The 21,726-nt window shown below is 37.7% G+C and overlaps 1 protein-coding gene across 3 annotated transcripts in view; it reads left to right on the top strand.

The window, feature by feature from the left end:
- The window catches only part of pkmyt1 (protein kinase, membrane associated tyrosine/threonine 1), a 62,327-nt gene extending 41,753 nt beyond the window's left edge, over window positions 1-20,574 (top strand). For all 3 annotated transcript variants that reach the window (XM_059530657.1, XM_059530656.1, XM_059530658.1), the window contains exons 7-8: window positions 5,702-5,910; window positions 19,979-20,574. In XM_059530657.1, the coding sequence (XP_059386640.1) occupies window positions 5,702-5,910; window positions 19,979-20,249 (480 nt within the window). In that variant the 3' untranslated portion in view covers window positions 20,250-20,574. The remainder of the gene's footprint in view (window positions 1-5,701; window positions 5,911-19,978) is intronic.
- The last annotated feature ends 1,152 nt before the right edge of the window (window positions 20,575-21,726 follow it).

The following is a 21,726-nucleotide window of genomic DNA, read 5'->3' as shown; positions in this document are numbered from 1 at the left end:
TATATGTGACAAAATTTACCAGTTTCTCAGTGAAGTGCTTGGCGTCTTTCTGGGCCACAGTTGTGCGTCTTCTGACTGAAAAGTCGTTGTGCCTCAGGAATTTGTCCAGCCAGCCAGCACTCGCAGTAAAACTCTCCTCATCCCTGCCGTCACTCACTGTTGCATACCCTTCTTTTGCCTTGGCCCTGATCATTTTACGTGAGACTCTGAGATGCTTTGCCCGCATGCTGTGGATCCACTCACACACACTCACCTCCAGCTCTTCACTGGCCTTCTTCCTCCCTCCACCTTGCAGTCTGGCCCTTTTGTCGTCTTCCTCGGACAGACGTTGCAGTTCAGCTTTATTTTTACGCCATTCTCGCACTCTCTATAGCAATATAGCAAAGAAAATCAAAGTTTTTGTATTCACAATGTATTTGAATGACAAATTATTATACATAATAGCCTAGTGTTGATTATAGCCTGATGTTTGTAAAAAAATGTGTCTATTTCTGAATGAAATTTTTTTTTCTCTCTAAAAAAACGTATAGGCTATACAAGTTTTCTCTCTCTCTCTCTCTCTATATATATAAATATATATATATATTAGTGCTGTCAATCGATTAAAAACTTTAACTAGATTAATCACACATTTTTTTCTGTGATTAATCGCAATAAAAAAAGAAATGTTTTTGTACGTTTTTAATATATTTTTTAATGTAATAATTTCACAGTTAAATTTAAATACTTGTTTAAATGACATCTTTTTATGAATGAAGGCCAGTATTACTGATATTAATACAGCTACTGATTTTTTTTTTATTTTTTTTTTACATTTATTATTAGGCTTCAAAAATATAACAGTTTTTAATTTAAGTAAACTTAAAACAATACTAACATAAACCCATAATAAATGTCATGTTTACTCCTGCCCTTCCTGTCTTAACAGTTAGGAAATATACAGAAATTTAATAAAGTTATCAAAGTTATATGCAGTCTGCACTGCATAAACTATAAATTAGATAGTTAATCCTTATTAAAGCTACAAAAGTTATTTAGTCAAGAGCAGCGAGTCATTTTCTCTGTTCCCTTTGTTCTTTAACTTTACTGACAGGAAGCTTTATTGGCTGCTGTCCCTTTAAGAGCAGACAGACACGCGGATCTCACCGTTTATATACTGTCTATGGATCTCGCCTCACAACTCTTTTTGTTCATTTTAGACTTTATATAAATCATTTAAGATTGCTCTTATGAGGATAATCGACAAAGCTGGCACTTTGGGATGTTTATTGTTAGTTCAAGCGCTTAAGAGAACTGGATTCTGGCGCCCTGTCTATGCAGTGTGTGTGTGTGTGTGTGTGTGTGTGTGTGTCTGTACGTGTGTATGTGTCACATAAGGGCATTCACAGACAACGCATTCTCTTTTGTCTTGCCGCGCTTGAAATGTTTAAAAGCATTTAAATGAATAAGAGCGTGATCATATAATGTAAAGCTAGCCAACGGATGGCAGATAATACGGATGCTGCGTTAATTGCGTTAAATATTTTGACACGTTAAACCAGACAAAAATTAATCGCATGCGTTAACGCGTTAACGTTGACAGCACTAATATATATATATATATATACGCGTAGCGTATTTTAACAATGCAACAAACCTTTTTAAATATATATGATAATTTACTGAAAATAAATAAATGACTTTTTAAACAGTTTAACTGATTATTAATCGGTCAAAGTTAGCTGATACAGTTTGCTGCATTCATGCGCACTCAGGTGAATGTGAACGAATCAGCAGAGCTTGTACAAGCTTTTGTCATTGCTGAATCTTTCTCAGACGTTTGCAATGTCGAAATTGGTTAGCGCATCTATCTGTGCATGATGATGTCCATTGCCTCCGGCGAGCGGAGCTTCTCAAAGTTTGGAATAATCAAAGGGGAGCTGCGGTCCTCAGTTGGGCAGGAAAGCCTAAGCATGCTGGCGCTTGAATGCACATGCACCAACGCCGAGAAAAAAAGGCCCTTTTTGCGCTGTCATCAGGCCTAATTTGGTCTTAATCCGGCCCTGAAGGAAGTTCATTGTCTTTGAGACTTGCCTATGATGAGTTCTCAGCTGAGCAGACGTTTCACTGGCTGGCTTCAGCGTCATATTTGCATATGCCGGAGTGTACTGGAATTCGTGATTGGTTGACAGCAAATTTCAAATATTAAATGGAACGATAAAATAACGTTATTAACTGGTTAATGGCCATTTCTAATTTTAGATTCTGTTCGGAACTATAACATTTTATTCTGGTTCTGGTCCTGTCAAAATTTCGTTCGTTTCCGGTTTTCGTTCCTTGAACCGGTTCGGAGCCCAGATAATTTGTAACTGATACGGAACTTAATAGGTAGCCAGTGCAGAGGCTGTAAAATTGGGGTAATATGATCATATTTTCTTGACCTGGTAAGGACTCTAGCTGCTGCATTTTGGACTACCTGTAGCTTGTTTATTGAAAAACGCCACCTCAACTCTCTTTCTTTTTAGTTTAGTTAATATCTTACTTCTCTTAATTAGCCCTGTCATGATAACAAATTTTGCTGGACGATAAATTGTCGCGAGAAAGAAATTATCGCAATAAACGATAATATTGTCGTTCTAAGACCGGTTTCAACTAATATAATGATAATGGCATAATAATGCAGGTACACCTTTTCAAAGATCAATAAACTTTTTTTTTTTTTTTTGGCAGATTCAGAGCAAGAAATACCAACATGTTGACTTTGTGTGGCTTATAATTAATTCATTTTGTATGTTATATTATGTGTATATGCCAGTTAGGGATGTTCATATTGACCATTTAACCGTTAACCGAAAGTAAACATTTTGACCGATGATTGGGGCCGTTAACACATATCGCGTTTTTTGGGCGCTCAAGTTCATTATTTCAAATGAGGTATGTGCGCTCATAATGGAAGCGGTGCAACGCGCATGCGATGAGATGTTCGTCCGCACCACATCTAATTAAAAACATCTCAGCTTTTCAGAATGACGCAAGCGAACCAGGTCATGTGAAAAGAACCAACTCACTCAGCTTCCTTTGGGTTGAAATTCCCCATTGTTTTTGAAAAAGAAGAGTTTTTTTTTTACTTTGTAAATAGATCTGGTAGCAGAGTTACAATAAGGGTTTTTCGGTGGTGGAAATCCATTACTGAAATTTCCTTGTTGTAACTGAGCGCCAACCTCCCGCTCTCTCTCGTGAAGCCAATAAGGAAGTGACTAAAACTGCAATTCATCTACTTGAGGCTGGCTGCAAAAGGGAGTCAGTCCCATAGACTCCCCATGTTAAAATGCCCCACCTTACAGCAGAAAAAACATGTTTACAGCCTGATGCAAAAAATTATTTTGGTCTAAATAGCTAATTTTGCCCTTCATGACAACTGTGAGGGGGGTGAATTTTTTTATAACTCTTTAAGTTCTGCGTAATTAGGGCGTGGCCACTTGAGTGACAGGTGGATTGCCACTGCTGACACTGTCGTTGCCTTTTTGCCCATTTTTGACTGGGCGTGTTGACACATGTAACACGTTTACAGACATTTAGTTGAGCAAGCCAAATGAAGCGAGCGAAAAGCCCATTTCGACAGAGAAGAGCAACCAAGTTATTTGCAAAATATGCTACGCGGTATTAAAATAAGGCAGTACTGCAAGTACAATGCAATATCACTTACGACGCAAACATCCACAAGCAAATGAAAGGCCCTTCCAAAAGCTGGTCACTCTAGCGAGACGTTATCGCTTTATACTCTTTCTGTGCCATCAGAGAGAGTGTTTTATGCCGTGGGCTGTCCACAGGCTGCGCTCCAAAATAACCCCACATAATGACGTTACAATTTCTTTATAAAAATTGAAAAAATTAATTATCGCGGCGAAAAAATTATCGAGCTAATTTTTTAATCGTACGATTAATTGATTTATCGACTATCGCGACAGGCCTACTCTTGATGGGATTGACAAGACTATTCAAATTGTAAGTTGCTATTTTAACTGAATGCATTCAATATATAATAAGGGGGAAAATGAAAAATGAGATAAAAAAATTTAAAAAAAAACTCACCACCATAAGTGACCATGAGTAACAAAAAGAATCACAGGTTATACCCCACAAGCTCCAAAAGCGAATCCGGGTGCTTAAATACCGACACGGGAACCCCCTCTTCGCCATATCCTCCGTAGCCTCCTCCGATCCGTACAACAACTCCCTCCTGGTAAAAAACTCTGAATCTGGCAGGGAACGGCGTCTGAAATTGAATTTTCTTATCCTTCAGTACCACTTTTGCTTCGGCATACCCCGTTCGCTTTTTTAAGACATCCGGCACATAATCGTGATCGAGATTTACTCTTTTCCCGAGATGTTGAAATCCTCACTTTTGCCAGGACGTTCTCAGCAGCTCTTCCTTCATCCTGTAGCTTGACATTCTTGACAACTATAGACCTCGGCGGAGCATCTCCCGGCAGTCTCGGCATCAAGGTGCGGTGAGCTCTTTAAACTCGAAGTTCAATTGTAGCCGGAAGCTCCAAGCACTCCCGCAACAAGCGTTCCACGTACATCACCATCGATGGGGAATTTTCCTCTGCTCCCTCTTTAACGCCTCCCCCTTTAACTGATATTTTCTCGTCTGGAGCGGCCCTCTAAATCAGTCAGCTTAGCGTCATGGTGTATCTGAAGGTGTAGCAGCTCCTGCACGGTATCTTCCGCCACTTGTAGCCGTGTTTGTCACGTCAATCCTCCTCTCCACCTCTTCAATCCTAGTATTGGATTTATTTATTTATTCCTGAATTGCATTCAGCTGCTGATTGCTGTCTTTTCTGAACTCTCTCAGCTATTTAAGTATGAGGCCGAAGTCCCGGTTTCTTTTTGACCTGCTCTGAGTTGCGTTTGTTTGTCATCATCATTCTCCATTACGCCGCTAGGCGCGGAAGTTTGGCTAGCTCCCTCGACGTCGAATAACTCCGTCTAGTTTTGACTTTTTTATTTTTCACTCTGGGCATTCTTAAGACCCACTGTCTTAAATCAAACTGTAAACTAAGTTTGTTTCTAAATATTCGGGTTGTAGTGGGTAACTTTGTCCAAAATTATCGGGAGCATGTTTTCTATGTTGCCAACTCCTGGTTCATCAAACCGGAAGTCTATAATGAGTTTTAATGTTTTTGTCTCTGTGCTCCGGGACATACGGCATCACAGTATGGTGAGGGGCGTAACATTTCCATCACTCACTTGTGGTATTCAGCCAATCACAAAGCACTGGATAGCTGGCCAATCACAGCACACCTCGCTTTTCAAACCGATGAGCCTTGTAAAAATCGACACGTTTCAGAAAGGCGGGGCATAGAGGAGAAACAATAATGTACAGTACATGGAAAATAAACAAAAGGTTTTTTGAAAACCGCATGAACACATTTCATTACACCAAATACACAAAATAATGTTCGTTTTAGCAACATCATATGACCCCTTTAACTAATTTTTATTTGTTGCTATAGTCTTTCCTCTATACACTCCAGTTGTAAAGAGAGTCAGGTTTTTAGTTGTTGTTGTTTTTCATAGAAAATTATTTTCTTATTAGAAAATATATCAACCCTTTCTGTCATTGGATACATTCTGTGGAAATTATTCATGAGATTGTTTGTACATTGTGTAAACAGACCTTGAGCTCATTCAAATATGTTTTGTTTTCCTCCAACAGTCCCTTCTTACAGCCAGTTGGAATTTCATTTCCTCTCTCAATCTGTTGTTTACCTCTGTTTATGAGACCTCATCAACCTGTACTCCTCCAAGAGAGAGGTGGGAGAGAGATGCAGACATGAGTAACATTTACTACGACTCAGAAAGCCCCATTCCTGACTTCGTGTTACCTCCAGACGATCCTGAACACTCTCCTACATTCACCCACAGGTACAATGCAAACAAATGACAAATTAAAGTACCGTGTTTTTCGAACTATAAGTTGCACCTGAGTATAAGTCGCATCAGTCTAAAAATACGTCATGATGAGAAAAAAAACATATATAAGTCGCACTGGACTATAAGTTGCATTTATTTAGACCCAAGAACCAAGAGAAAACATTAATGTCTACAGTCGCGCGAGGGTGCTCTATGCTGCTCAGTGTAGGCTACAGGAGCACTGAGCAGCATAGAGCGCCCTCTGGCAGCTGTAGACGGTAATATTTTCTCTTGGTTCATGTCAAATTAATTTTGATAAATAAGTCGCACCTGACTATAAGTCGCAGGACCAGCCAAACTATGAAAAAAAGTGTGACTTATAGTCCGGAAAATACGGTACTGTTTCACACTGTACATTCCTACCTTCTGGGTTAACTTTTTTTTATATGCATATTTGTGGTGTCACTGTCATTGATTAGATGAAAGCAACATGAAGGTTCTAGCATTGCGTATCCATAAGTTTTTTGTTAATTGATTTATTAGACCAGGGGTTTTCAAACTGTGGGTCGCGACCCAATTGTGGGTCACAGAATGGAACAAGGTGGGTCGCACAAAGTCACTTGGTTGCAGCTAAATTTGCGTTTCAATGACACACACACACACACAGTTCAGTTTAGGGCTGCACAAATGTGACGAGTGGGGCGGGTGGAGTGATTGGAAAATGAGCGACACCTGCGAACCACGGAGGAGATCGGAAGGATACAAAAGAGGAGCGACGACAGTGAAGGACGAGAGAGGACCAGGCCTTGGCTTTATTTTGTGTTCGTTTTTTATTTGTGCGTGGCAGTCGTCTGTGAAGGGCTGTAACGCTGTTTTGTGTTTATTTGGTTATTAAATCTTTGTTTGATTGTCCGCCGGTTCCCGCCTCCTTCCCGAAGGAGTCATCGAGGTGGTCCCCGGCAACTCACTCCAGCCCACCGCCTCGAGAATCCTCGGTGGCAGACTCCTTCGCCCTGCTCGATGGCACCGCGGATTCACCCCAGCAATAATACAATACAATACAATTTTATTTGTTAAGCACATTTAAAACAACCGAGGTTAGCCAAAGTGCTGGACACTGACATAATTGCAACAGATTTTAAAAACACATAACATGAGCACAATACACAGTTTAAACAAGTGACAAACTAAAATTATAAAATGCAAAGATGAACTCTCAGGCTGGTTTAAAGGCCAATGAATAAAAGTGAGTTTTAAGTCGTGATTTAAAACTGTCAAGGCTGGGAGCCATTCTGACACGCATAGGCAGATCATTCCACAGCCTAGGGGCCACGACTGAAAAAGCTCGATCTCCCCTATTTTTAAGTCTTGTTCTAGGAACGGATAAGAGTAGTTGGTCAGCAGACCTCAATGACCTTAGAGGAGCATGCATCTTCAGTAGATCATCTATGTAAGCTGGGGCTTGACCATGAAGAGATTTAAAAACAAACAATAAAATCTTAAACTGTATTCTAAAACAAACAGGTAGCCAATGAAGAGAGGCAAGAACAGGCATAATGTGCTCTCGTTTACGGGTACCTGTAAGGAGTCGAGCGGCAGCATTCTGAACTATTTGCAATCTAGAGAGAGAGGCCTGGTTAACTCCTATATATAAAGCATTACAATAATCCAGGCGAGTGGTGATAAAAGCATGTATAACCCTCTCCAAATCTTTGAAAGATAAAAATGGCTTCAATTTGGTAAGTAGTCTAAGTTGAAAAAAACTAGCTTTTACTACAGAGTTTATCTGTTTCTCTAGGTGAAGATCACTATTCATCTTTACCCCAAGGTTCGTTACCATAGACTTTACATAGGGCGTCAGGGGTCCCAAGTCCAATTTGGAGGTGCTAGTAAAACTCATAGGTCTGAAAATCATAATTTCAGTTTTACTTTCATTAAAATGTAAAACTTTTAAAGCCATCCATGCTTTAATATCATAAAAACACTCTAACAGCCTATTTATCGAATCCTCACCCTTACATTTTATAGGCAGGTAGATTTGTAAATCATCTGCATACAGATGGAAACTAATGTTATGCTTTTTTAAGATGGAACCTAAAGGAAGCAAGTAAAGGGAGAAGAGAATCGGCCCCAAAATAAAGCCCTGCGGTACTCCACATGTCACTGGTGCTGCTGGTGAAGTAGAGCCCCCATACCCAACTTTAAACACTCTCGCTGAGAGATATGATCTAAACCATTTAATACAGTGTCTTTAATCCCCACGTTGTGCTCGAGACGCGAGATAAGAACACTGTGGTCAACCGTATCAAAGGCTGCTGTAAGATCTAAAAGCATCAAGATTGAAGAATCTCCAGAATCTGTTGAAATCAAAAGATCGTTAAAAACTTTTATAAGTGCAGTCTCTGTACTATGAAATGCTTTAAAACCAGACTGGAACACCTCAAGAATACCATGCAGATCTAAATAGGCTTGTAACTGCACTAGGACTGCCTTCTCTAAAATCTTGGACAAAAAAGGAAGTTTTGAAATTGGACGATAATTTGAAAGAACTGAAGTGTCCAGATTTTGTTTTTTGATAAGGGGCTGCACCACAGCCTCTTTAAAACAAAGTGGCACATAACCAGAAGTCAGACTACTGTTTATGATTGCTTGAATGTTTGGTCCAATAGTGTTCCATACCTCTTTAAAAATACGTGATGGGATGATATCAGTGGGACAAGTTGAAGGTTTTAAATGTGTAACAATGTCATTAAGGGCCAAGATGGAAACAGGCTCAAACTCAGTGAGGACTGCAGCACACTCTATGGAAATGGAAGGATCAAAGGTTGGAGGTAAAATGCTAGCTCTAATAGTGGTAATCTTTTCCACAAAAAAGTGGAGGAATTTTTCACAGGCCACAGTAGATTCTTCCAACATTATAGATTGGGGGGTATGAAGAACAGAATTAATTGTTCTAAAAAGAACATGAGGTTTATGGCCAGCAGCGAGGGATCTGAGGGCAAGCGTCCCTCCTTCCTCCCGGGCTTCAGCACCAGTATAACACATTAAAAACTTCACAATCACGAGAAAGAGGAGGCGGGAACCGGGAACCCACTCGTCATAATGATATAGCCCACCAAAATTAATAACAAACTGCAATATCCTTAGTGTGATTTTTTTTTTATTGTAATAAAGTCCGCGTGCGTTGCGTTTTGAAGCGCGGGCGCGCACGAGTTGTAATAAAAGTGAAGGTCTCAGAGCAATGTCATTAAAAGGTTCAATTGGTCCGCATTATTAAAAGAAAAAAAAAATGCTCACATCAATACACTATATTCTGCATGAGATTGCATACACCAGAAAATTCAAATGTTACGAAAACAGGTAGGCCATGTTCATCAATTTCTATCGTCCGTTTGAACTCTGCACCTTTTTCGTTTGGGAAACGGTTTGTAAAAAGCATTTCACATGTACAGGGTGAGCACAGCAGGGCACAATCGCAGGGATAATTGTAACACTACAAGATTTAAACATTTCCATATAAAATGTACAAAATGTGCAATATTTCTTTGACGTACCATCTCTGTTTAGAGAAAAATTTGCCAAAGTTCAGAAGTCTTTTGAAGATATTGGTGAACATTTATTTAACCATCACAAAAATAAATCTCTGCCTGAACTAAATGTCATCCAGTTTTTTTTTTATTTAAAACAAGACACATCTGTTTATTATAATTTTTTACCTATTTCACAATTATTTTAATCTCAAAACTGTTTTAGATAGCTCTGCTTTGCTTCTTATGCTTTTCTAAAAAGTGTTGGACTGTGCTCTGTTCTCACCGACACACACGGAAGGATCATGAATGCATTTTCTGCAACAAAACAGCAGCGCAGATTGCATTTCACTGAAGTGAGCCTGTTTCATGTTTTTATGGACACTACATATTTGAAAGTCTTTAAAAGAAAAATTTAAACGTAAATATTAGTGGTGACATTTTTCAGCTGTACTCTAAAATAAAATGGTTATTTTTCTTAAATACTTAATTTCTGTCATCAAACTTTTAAGTAAGATTAGGCTTAATGTCAACCGTATTTTTTATTTTTTTTATATTATTGTGGGTCGTGAAATAATTACACTTGTCTAGGTGGGTCGTGGAAGGAAAAGTTTGGGAACCACTGTATTAGACTATAAAAATAAGAATTAAACACTCCAAAACACTTTTCTTCACTTCATTTCACATTTTCTATCACCATTTTATCCTTAAACATTGAAATAACTGTATATACCAGGGGTTATAATAACTCCTGAGTTTTGCTCCAACCTTGATGTCAGGTATGTCAGAAAAAAAGACAGCACTTTACTGTCAGAGATTTGTTGTGTCAATCCATGCCAGACGGTATCGCAGATCATAATGTATTCTGTTGTCTATAGTCACGTTGCACTGCTTGCGTCCGGTGTAAACAAGGTGGAAAATTAGGAAAGCGCTCCAGATCGTGTCAGTGAAACACTGTTTGTTTGCTATACTTTGCTTCAGATTACTTTTTAAACAAGACAGTATGATGCAGGCTTTACAGAGAGACTGAAAGTAAACAATGATGTCAGTCTGACTAGAGGGGATCCAACAGTAATTTTTTCAACATTTTTCAACTCGCGGCCCACACAACCAAACACATATGTTTGCGTGGCCCACAGCAAAAAAATTATCTGACCCCGCTAATGTTGGGTTAATAACTTTGCACTCAGAAGCTAGATTGTTAACTGTATTTATTGAATGAACTAAGACTGGACATGGATGGACAAAAAAAAAAAACCTATCACAATTTCTTTGATCAATTTTGCGATTTCGATTTTAATCACAATTTTGACACACAAATTTACATTAATTTGAAACATAATTCCAAAAGAAAACCTATTAGAGCTTTATCAAAAAGTTGTAACGTCTCTAGAACAGACATAAGTCAAAATAATCACTATAGTAAAGGTATAACAAAATTCAAAAATATATATAAATAAATCCTGTGTCCAGGGACTTTTTTCTTTTCTTTTTTGCCATGCATTGTTCATAGAGCTCATTAATTGTAGCGGTGCCTCAGGTGTTAAATAGATTTAAATAGATTTGTTATACATTATACAGGTTCACACGTAGGCCGACTCCTTTTATAGTATGTGTATATAGTACATACTATGTATATAGTATATATAGTATGTGCGCGGTGCAGAAGCAGCAGTGAGAGCACATTATTGTAACGCAAAAGCACATTAAAATAATGCACAAGCGCGAATCTCTCCGCTTGCATGCAGATTTCCTTTGCTCTGTCACAAAACCAGGCGTGCTTGCTCAGATACACGCTGTTCTTGCCCGGAGTGAGTGTGTGCACTTAAACGTGTTTCCTTTCACTTAAACTGCGTCTTGTGCACTCACAACTCTCTCTATGCTCATGTGCTAAATATTAATTATTTTCGCACGTTTTTATTTCTAGCCTTTTACCGCGTGCAGTGTGAACACTGGTTTACATGTTAACATGGGCTCGGAAAAAAGTAGCATCACAGACAGTGTGTGAACCTGGAGTTAGGCATATGCCGCACTAGGTGCGCTGCATTCTGATTGGATCAAATAGCACACTGCTGGAGGTCAGGGCCGCGGAAAATCGTGCTATAAAGCGATTTAGAAATCGCACAAGCTCAAATCGTGATTTTATGACGATTTCTATTAATCGCACAGCCCGATTTAGAAATCGCACAAGCTCAAATCGTGATTTTATGACGATTTCTATTAATCGCACAGCCCTAGAATGAACTGGCAATGAACAGAAAATAACTCTGGCTGGCACCGCCCAGCAAAACGGGAAAACCAGATCCAGGCAGAGCTCGGCAGCGGGTAGACAGTCAGAGGAGCAAGCAGTCAGGAGGGAACATGTTGACAGCCATGTATGTTGACCTTGTTGACTGCCATTTATGCATGTTTGAATTTGTTGTTCTGTAGCAAATGCAGCAAAAATATAAATTGGTGGTTTATTCTTAAACCAGTCAGCGAGCTTGAATGGTGGAAGCATAGTTAGTTTAATATTTATTTTTGTTATTTAATTGTATATATAAAATTATTTTATGACAAACATTTTTACATATATTAACAATATAATTTCTTTTAATAGTAATTGGCGGCCCACCTGCAATACCACCGCGTCCCACAGATTGAAAAAAAACACTGGTCTATTGCATTGTCTGTTCTAGACCATTTGAGTGTTTATAAGTTTTTAACCTAAGCAACCCATGTTGCTTTCAGAGTACAGTCGTGGCCAAAAGTTTTGAGAATTACATAAATATTGGAAATTGGAAATGTTGCTGCTTAAGTTTTTATAATAGCAATTTGCAGAATGTTATGAAGAGTGATCAGATGAATTGCATAGTCCTTCTTTGCCATGAAAATTAACTTAATCCCAAAAAAAACTTTCCACTGCATTTCATTGCTCTCATTAAAGGACCTGCTGAGATCATTTCAGTAATCATCTTGTTAACTCAGCTGAGAATGTTGACAAGCACAAGGCTGGAGATCATTATGTCAGGCTGATTGGGTTAGAATGGCAGACTTGACATGTTAAAAGGAGGGTGATGCTTGAAATCATTGTTCTTCCATTGTTAACCATGGTGACCTGCAAAGAAACACGTGCAGCCATCATTACGTTGCATAAAAATGGCTTCACAGGCAAGGATATTGTGGCTACTAAGATTGCACCTAAATCAACAATTTATAGGATCATCAAGAACTTCAAGGAAAGAGGTTCAATTCTGTAAAGAAGGCTTCAGGGCGTCCAAGAAAGTCCAGCAAGCGCCAGGATCGTCTCCTAAAGAGGATTCAGCTGCGGGATCGGAGTGCCACCAGTGCAGAGCTTGCTCAGGAATGGCAGCAGGCAGGTGTGAGCGCATCTGCACGCACAGTGAGGCGAAGACTTTTGGAAGATGGCCTGGTGTCAAGAAGAGCAGCAAAGAAGCCACTTCTCTCCAAAAAAAACATCAGGGACCGATTGATCTTCTGCAGAAAGTATAGTGAATGGACTGCTAAGGACTGGGGCAAAGTCATATTCTCCGATGAAGCCCCTTTCCGATTGTTTGGGGCATCTGGAAAAAGGCTTGTCCGGAGAAGAAAAGATGAGCGCTACCATCAGTCCTGTGTCATGCCAACAGTAAAGCATCCTGACACCATTCATGTGTGGGGTTGCTTCTCATCCAAGGGAGTGGGCTCACTCACAATTCTGCTCAAAAACACAGCCATGAATAAAGAATGGTACCAAAACACCCTCCAACAGCAACTTCTTCCAACAATCCAACAACAGTTTGGTGAAGAACAATGCATTTTCCAGCACGATGAAGCACCGTGCCATAAGGCAAAAGTGATAACTAAGTGGCTCGGGGACCAGAATGTTGAAATTTTGGGTCCATGGCCTGGAAACTCCCCAGATCTTAATCCCATTGAGAACTTGTGGTCAATCCTCAAGAGGCGGGTGGACAAACAAAAACCCACTAATTCTGACAAACTCCAAGAAGTTATTATGAAAGAATGGGTTGCTATCAGTCAGGATTTGGCCCAGAAGTTGATTGAGAGCATGCCCAGTCGAATTGCAGAGGTCCTGAAAAAGAAGGGCCAACACTGCAAATACTGACTCTTTGCATAAATGTCATGTAATTGTCGATAAAAGCCTTTGAAACGTATGAAGTGCTTGTAATTATATTTCAGTACATCACAGAAACAACTGAAACAACGATCTAAAAGCAGTTTAGCAGCAAACTTTTTGAAAACTAATATTTATGTAATTCTCAAAACTTTTGGCCATGACTGTACATCACAGCAGCATTCATCTGTTTTTTTTTTTAATAAGTAAAACTGTTAGCCAATAACAGCAGAGGGCATTTACCTGCGAGTCCTGAATGTGCCCACCTATAAAACCAGAGTGTTGTGCAGAGAGGCTCAAAAACAGGATAGAAAATAGCATATTACTTCTAAATTGTTTTTTTTTTAAATGTAAAATCATAATGACATTAGAAGTGAACCTCAGAGAATGCTATAAAATGATCAAAAATGCTGTTCATGAATCCTTTTAAATATTATAACAATACATGGAATGTTTTAGGTTTTAGGTTTTTTTGTACCAGATCCCCCCAGAACACATTTGTCTAGTATATAAACCAGTTTATGTACAGTAGATATATGTCTGATGTCTGATATTGTTACCCAAAACTAATTATCACTGCATTTTGTCTGGAATCCACCATATTTGTTTACTTTTTCCAAAGAGACACTCAGAGGCAGGGTAAGAGCAGGAAATATGAGACAAAGTAATGGAAAACATGAGCTGATTTTAATTAATTATCTTAGTTGTGTCTCTTTCAATGCAACATAAATTGCAGAATTTACCAAACTGCTTCATTACATCATCCCTGGAAACTTTAAATTTGGAAACATTATGAAAATATAAAAAGACAATTGCCCCTTTCACACATATAGACTTTCCTGGTAAATTACTATTAAGAGATCATGTGTAAACAAGACCTTTTTAAAAATACTGGTAAATTAGTTCTGGCAATTTACCGGTATTAAGACTTTTAACATTACCAATAAATTAACCGGTTATCTGCTCTATGTGAATGCAGAATGAAGATTACAGGTATGAGGACATTCAAGTTAAGAATAGGGTTGCTGCGGTGAGGAAAATTACTTAGGTTACTAACGTAACCTCAGTTCCCTGAAATACAGGAACGAGTACTGCGTTCCTTGCCATGCAAAAAGGCTGCACGACTCCGTTATCGCTTCAGTCGAAGTAACCTGAATTTCTGTGGCGAAGCGGCCAATATATAGCCAGATCCCCCGCCCATTTTGGTGGGCTTTGGCGGGCTTCACTGCCATAGGTTCGTGCAGCACCACTGCCGAGCCATTGGTTTGTTTTAATAACACTGCACGAACCAATGGCCATGCAGTTTCACTGCGTGATTGAATAAGGCTTAAGTTCAGGAGAAAAAAGGAGTTTTTCCCATAAGCATCTTCGAAGCAGTACTCGTTCCCATATTTCAGGGAACTGAGGTTACATTAGTAACCGAGTACATCTTTAATTACAGTGTATGCTCTCTTTTAAACTAAAATATTTATAATTATTATTTTTGCTTAATTCAAATAAATATTTAAGAAAAAACTAATACTTAAATCAAAACGACGGTGGAGTCAGTGTCATGGTGGGAAAGTGATGTAACTGGTGTTGCGGCCTAACCGGTAACACTGTCAATACCATCTATCGCGGCAAGCCTGGTTCAGAATGCTTTGACATAAGGAGTCTACTCTGGACCAATCCAGAGCTGATGAAATCCAAAATTCAAAGGCTCTGGGCCAATCGCCACATTCTGATGCAGATGACGCCATTACACCATACTAGTTCGGTTTGAAGTAGTCTAATATGATGTCTGTGGGCCAAAAACAGCTGCATGAATGTGAACGTTTCCCATTTTTGTTTTTAACGGTAAAGTCACTTACTAGTATTAGCCTACTGTGTGAAAGTGGCTATTTCCTTTATCTCCAACTTAAGAGAAATATCCCAATAAATACTATCATAGGAATTAAACACAATCAAGCATTGCAAAAGCAAGGAAAAGCAGTAATATAATAAAAAATGTCAATAACTGTAATAAATTATAAAATATTTAATTATTCTAAATAACGGAAACAGAAAACACGCATTATGTGACATATTTAATATTTAATAATGCAATAAAGCCATCTCTCTCTCTCTCTCTTTGTCTCTCGCTCCAAATGAAAGCAGTTCACAATGAAAGCATTTTTTAAAGAAAAAGTCTTTTGCTTTCATATATTTTATATGAATTATATATATTGTATAATAAATAGGGTTACCTAACATGATCCCACCCCACTCATCACAATGATAATTATATATAACTTGCTTACAATGACAGCACATTCATTCAGATCTTTGTAGATAAGGACTAGTTAGCAATAGCACACTGGCATACTAATGTAGTTTCCAAAAAAGACTCGCAATACTTGAGTGCAAATAGTCAAAAAACATGCTGTATATTTAGTCTGAAAGGGGTCATATGATGTTTTTTTTTTAAAGATCATTATTTTGTATATTTGGTATAACAGAATATGTTGAAATGATTTAATGTTCAAAAAATACATTACATATATAAATATTTTTGTACGTCCTCTATGCCCCGCCAATCTTTTTATCTTTCTATTATCGCAAGATTCATCTTTTAAAATAAATGTAAAGACCGTTAATAATGTCCTTAGTTTTACCATCAGTTCAAGCCCGAAAGGGGAACAGAGTGATGTGACAGACACAGTGATGAAGCTACTATGTGTTTGCAGTACACAAGCCACGGACGGTTAAGACAGCCAACTCCATTGTATGTCCCTGTCTTTCTCTCTCTCTCTTACACACACAGACGTGTGCACACACAACACGCAAAACAAAGTATTTGAACAGTCAATAGCAAATACTTAAACTAATAACAAAACATACTTCCAGTAGCTTATTCAGAAGCGCCAGATTGTCGTAGCAGTCAAAATTGTTTCCTCTTCTAGGTTCACGAAACGGCCGTCCATAAAATGCATTGCTGTTCTGTTGTAAGTAATTTTAAAGATTCCTAAATGCATCTATTTCGAAGGCCAAATAAAGTGCTCTTGCTTTCGCCTAGATAGACACTGCATCTCCCTGACATGGCTGCTTCAACACTTACTGCGGTTACTGGAACCGTACCTTATTTCTGTGAACATTTGGGTGGCATTATGCAAATATTTCTACATAATGACGTAGACGTGGGGGCGTGTTGAATGAGCCATTTTAGGGGAGTGTTAGTTTTGATGAAGAATATCTCTTTGGATTTGAGACTTTAGTCTACGCAACTTTACAGATCTTTCAAGAGCTTGTAACACTCCATAGAGAAAGGAAAAACTTAAATCGATCATATGACCCCTTTAAGTTTTGTCAATTTCTCAACCTAACCACAGGCTCTACTCTGGTAACCCTACAAAACCAACATAACAGAAACCTATGTAAATCCTAACATAACACAACATTTAAAGTACTAACTAATGTCTCTATGTTAATCTTGTGTAAAAACACAAAATAACACTTAATTTCTTGTTGTCTGATGCAAAGAATGCTGGGAACTAGAAAACGCTATCGTTTTAAGTTTGCCTTACTACAACAACATTTTTGTTTACAGAACGTATTTCAATTTAGTCCAGTGAACTATTATTATTGTTTTAGTGAAATTAACTAATTTCATTTAATTAATTTCACTGTTCAGTTCTACCGTGTGGTTGCTCTCTTAATCTACATTTGTAGCTTGTTTTTCTTCAATATTAAATCCCTTCCCTAGTAAAAAAAGTAATATATTTAAAATACATTTTTCATACGAAGTAGTTAAAATCTATTTACATATTTATTGATGTATTGCTTGAGACTTACTAATATAAAAGTTAAAATTAAACTTTATTTGGAGAACTACTTTTGCACAATTCACATTTCTTAAAGAGTAACTAAACCCTAAACCAACTTTTTTTAGTTAATGATCTGTAAGAATGTGGGCTTTATTAGTGCTGTTCATTGATTGGAGTAACTTTTTTGACATTTCAGTATAAAGTGTTTTAATTCTACAATATATGGCGTAAAAACGTCTGAGTGCTGCCCTCTTCAGGTTGAACGGTTGCTACTGCAGTTGATTTTTCCTATTGGATGTTGCGGTGGCAAGTGACGTAAGCGGTGGCTGGTGACGTAAGCAGTTTCCAGCTCACCTTGCCCCTTTGGTACGAGCTACCACGCCCTTGGCAGTATAAAACCATCTTGTTCCGTCAAAATTACTGTAGTGAGTCAGGAGTTGGAATTGCGAGTATTGAAAACGACCAGGATAGACTATTATATCATCTATTTAGCATAGCATTTATATAGTTATTTAGATTATTTCGTGTAGCCTATGTAGTTAATTAGCATAGTTGTTAGTGTAACGTTAGTATTGTTAGAAGCATAGTTAGTAGCATAGTATTGCATCAGTTAGGATAGCTTCAAGTTGGCATAGATTTATCTGTATTTAGTACAGTGGTCAGGATGGTACGTATGTTGCTGGTTTAGACAACACTGCTGGACTGCATAGTTTTCCAGCAGAATTTAAAATTAGGTGCCAGTGGTTGCATGCACTTGACCTGGAAGACCGCGAGTTCCCGCCTAGAGCTTGAGTATGCAAACTGCATTTTACGCGGGATTGCTACTCCAACGCAATGGAGGTGGAAATGCGCTTTTCCACACAGCTCACGCTGAAAAGCGACACGGTGCGGGAGTTAAGAGTGCAGTTTGAGCCAGCGTCTTGAATTGATATGAACAGACACCTCGACATCCTCCACTTCAGGTGAAGAAGAAAAGTCCTCTACTTCAAATGAATGCTCTGTTGCAAAGCTACTTGCGTCACTATAGTCACTCTCCATTTTAGCGAGTCTGACAGCAGCTGTCAATCAATCCGTCACTGCGGGTCTCAGGTTCACGCCCCACACGCTCATCCCTGCCCTTGGTTCGTCCCCCCTATCTCCGCTGTGCTCTGCCCACTTTTCAGCATTTTTCAAATATTGCCAGTGGGTGGAGTCAGGCTCTGACCAGGGGTTTAGTTACCCTTTAATATTAAGGCTAAAATGCGTTTTAATGTCACTACTGATGAGAATTGTATGATCTTTGTCTTTATCTCGGTCTTTAAATGCAAGATATTTAAAGCAGGGCTCGACATTAACGCTTGTATGCTTGTCCAGGACAATTAAATTTTGTGAAGGGGCAAGTGAAAGAGAATTTTATTTGCCTGACCGGACAAGTAACCTGATCAAAATTTTAGTAACAAAAAATAACTAGAGCAGCACCGAGACTTTGAGAAAGATTCAGATTTTATTACTTTCAGTGTAAACGGTGACTAATAACGGATAACGTAATGTTTTGACAGTATCAAGGTCGTGTCAGTTGAGGCTCGTGCAGCCTGTCTGACTCGCAGAGAATTAAAAACCTATAAGAACAGCACACACAAAGAAACAAACATGAACAAACATACTGCGGTAGAAAAAGATAAATATTCTATATAATATATGCAACATCATATTGCTCCATTTCGCTAAAGAAAATAGTTTTAAGCATATAGCCACAGCAGAACAGTCGCGCATCTCCGAGCAACACACAACAGTCTTTCATTACTAAATTCATTTTCGAACGAGTCAGTGATTCAGTGAGCCTTTTATAAAAATGGTTACTTGCTTCATTTGTTGAACGAATCAGCCGTTTGAACGAATCGGTTGATTCAATGATTCACTCAGTAAGAAAGGGACTTGCCACCACCTAATGGTGGTTTAATATCATATTTAAAAGTATCATTGCATTTTTCCAACATTTCATATTTGTATGTCAAAAAAGTAAAACATTAATCTAATAACATTATTAATGCATTTGGAAAAATGGAGTTTGTTGATACTGATTTCATTTGAATAGTAACAACCATATAGTGTCTTATTATTCTAAATTAATGTATTGATCACATGTAAGAATGAAAGAAATGGAGACATGTACATTTAATCAATTTAAGGCAAATATCAAAAATATGCTGATTAAAATAATACCTGATAGAGCACTGATGACTCTGCTTCAGAATAAATTACACTTGTTCCCAAAAAAAAAAACTTTTTTCCCCCGGACAAGTAACGTTTTTACTCGGACAAGTGAATGATGGATTTACTTGTCCGAAGGACAAGCTCATGTCAAAGCTTAATGTCGAGCCCTGTTTAAAGTGTACCTGAAGTATACTTGCAAAAGTTCCACTTTATTACAATCAAAAATATTTCAGTATCTTTAGTTGGACTTCATCACTACTTCCACACAATTAAAATGCATTAAGTACAAAATTTGTTAGGTTTTTGAGTTAAGTATACTAAAAGTACAGTTGCAGGATTTTTATTAAGTACATAAATGTTAATGTATTTGTAATATATACTTAGCGTGATATAAATGTATTTCAAATCCATTTTAGTATATTTATTTTTCACTAGAATTTTGATCTTCTGTTTTCTTTGTACAGTGTCCAGGAACGCATATCTGTTGGCAGTACTTCTACGCCACTGCCAGACACACATATCAACGACACACACACATCATTGCACCGCAAGCACACGCACTCTCCCTCCAGAATCTCTTCCAGCAGCAGCTTGAGCCCGATTCATCACAGCTCCCAGCACAGTATCACAGACTCACCCTGCAGTCGAGAGAGAAGCTGGATCACTGCTGAACTGTCTGTTAAAAGTAACTTTGAGCCGAAAAACTTGCTTAGTCTTTTTGATGAGGCCACCTAGAAAGCAAGCCTTGAGTTGTGAATGCAGCACTCTAATCAATATAGCCAATGTGTAATTGCTAATTGCCATCTGATTTTTTGTAAGATGATAATTTTCCTTTATGTGGGGACATATTTAAAGTCATTTAAACCTGGTTTGATTTATAGTTTTTCTTGTTGTTTTTGTTTGCTTTTTGGCTGGTGCAAGTGTGACTTCATAGTTTGCCAAGACTTGAGATACATGTATATCTTTAAGAGAAAATTATATCCTGTGTAAATTGTAGCTGTAAGATTAAACCAACTCATTCAATGATTTGACACCATTAAAAGGCTGTATGGAAAAAGCATCAACAGACCACTCCTAAGTTTCTCTTTGTTATAGTAAGTTTTATTAGCATTATTAGCAACTCTTCAGAAAAAGCAGAGCAAACCCATAAACAGAAGAATACACATACATTTATACCTTGCTGTTTTTGTTAAAAAAATAACCAAGTTACATGAGGTGTGCATAAGCTGAACAGTTCTCATCTGGCTTGATATAGTGGCAGCTGACATTTTCTAGTGTTAATTACTAAAGTCTAGACAGCTTTAATCATGATATGCATAAACCATTGGCCTCTTAAATTCTAACACTATTTCCAGTTTCTCTGGGGGCATATTGTTTCAATGTTAATTTTAACCTTTCTGGAAGCATATAGATGCACAGGGACATCTTAGTTTTTTCTGATTGAAGCATAAGAATAGAAAATTTTTCTGTAAATCTCCAATAAAATGTAAAATTGTATTTAATTAGGGAAATGCTGTGATTTTATAGCTACTGGAGGGCAACTGAATTGGTTCTTTTAAAGATTATATTCAAGTGTGAACATGCTGTGAACAAAAGTCATTACTTGTTTGTTTTGCAGATCAAGGGCAAAACATTTTTTAAGCAGTAACATTTAAATATCAATTCAATTTAAAAGAAAAAAATTCATAGTTTATATTGCAGTCCTACTAAGTTTGTAAGGTTGAAAAAAAATTTTGTTGTTAAGTTATCTGTATTGGGCGATATCATATAATAGTGTATAGTGTAGTGTAATAATAGAAGCCTGTTAAAATAATGTTTTGATTTGGCATGAATGCAAAAACAATCCATTTTGTAGCTTATATTTTCAGACTGTGATTGAATTGAGTTTCACGAATATAATAAAAAATGTTAAGTATTAAACCGCAAATGCAACTTTGTTTTAAAACAACTTTCCAATTAAAAACTAAATAAAAGTTTTGGAATTTACTGTGGTGTTAATTTTTCATATAATATGCAATAACTACTATAGATATAATTTGATGGTAATCTGTATGATTCATAGACTTAAATAACTTTTTATTTTTATTAAATTTTCAAATGTATTCCAAATAAAAGTTGCTGAATAACTTGCTCATCCTATGAATTACACACTGCTCTAATATTTAGACAGTAAAATCTATCAACTTGAATAATGTTACAATTAAAAGGAAAG

Source organism: Carassius carassius, chromosome 39, assembly GCF_963082965.1.
Source record: "Carassius carassius chromosome 39, fCarCar2.1, whole genome shotgun sequence".
Taxonomy (NCBI): domain Eukaryota; kingdom Metazoa; phylum Chordata; class Actinopteri; order Cypriniformes; family Cyprinidae; genus Carassius; species Carassius carassius.
Note: the sequence above shows the minus strand (reverse complement) of the source record. Positions and strands in the feature narration are given on the sequence as shown.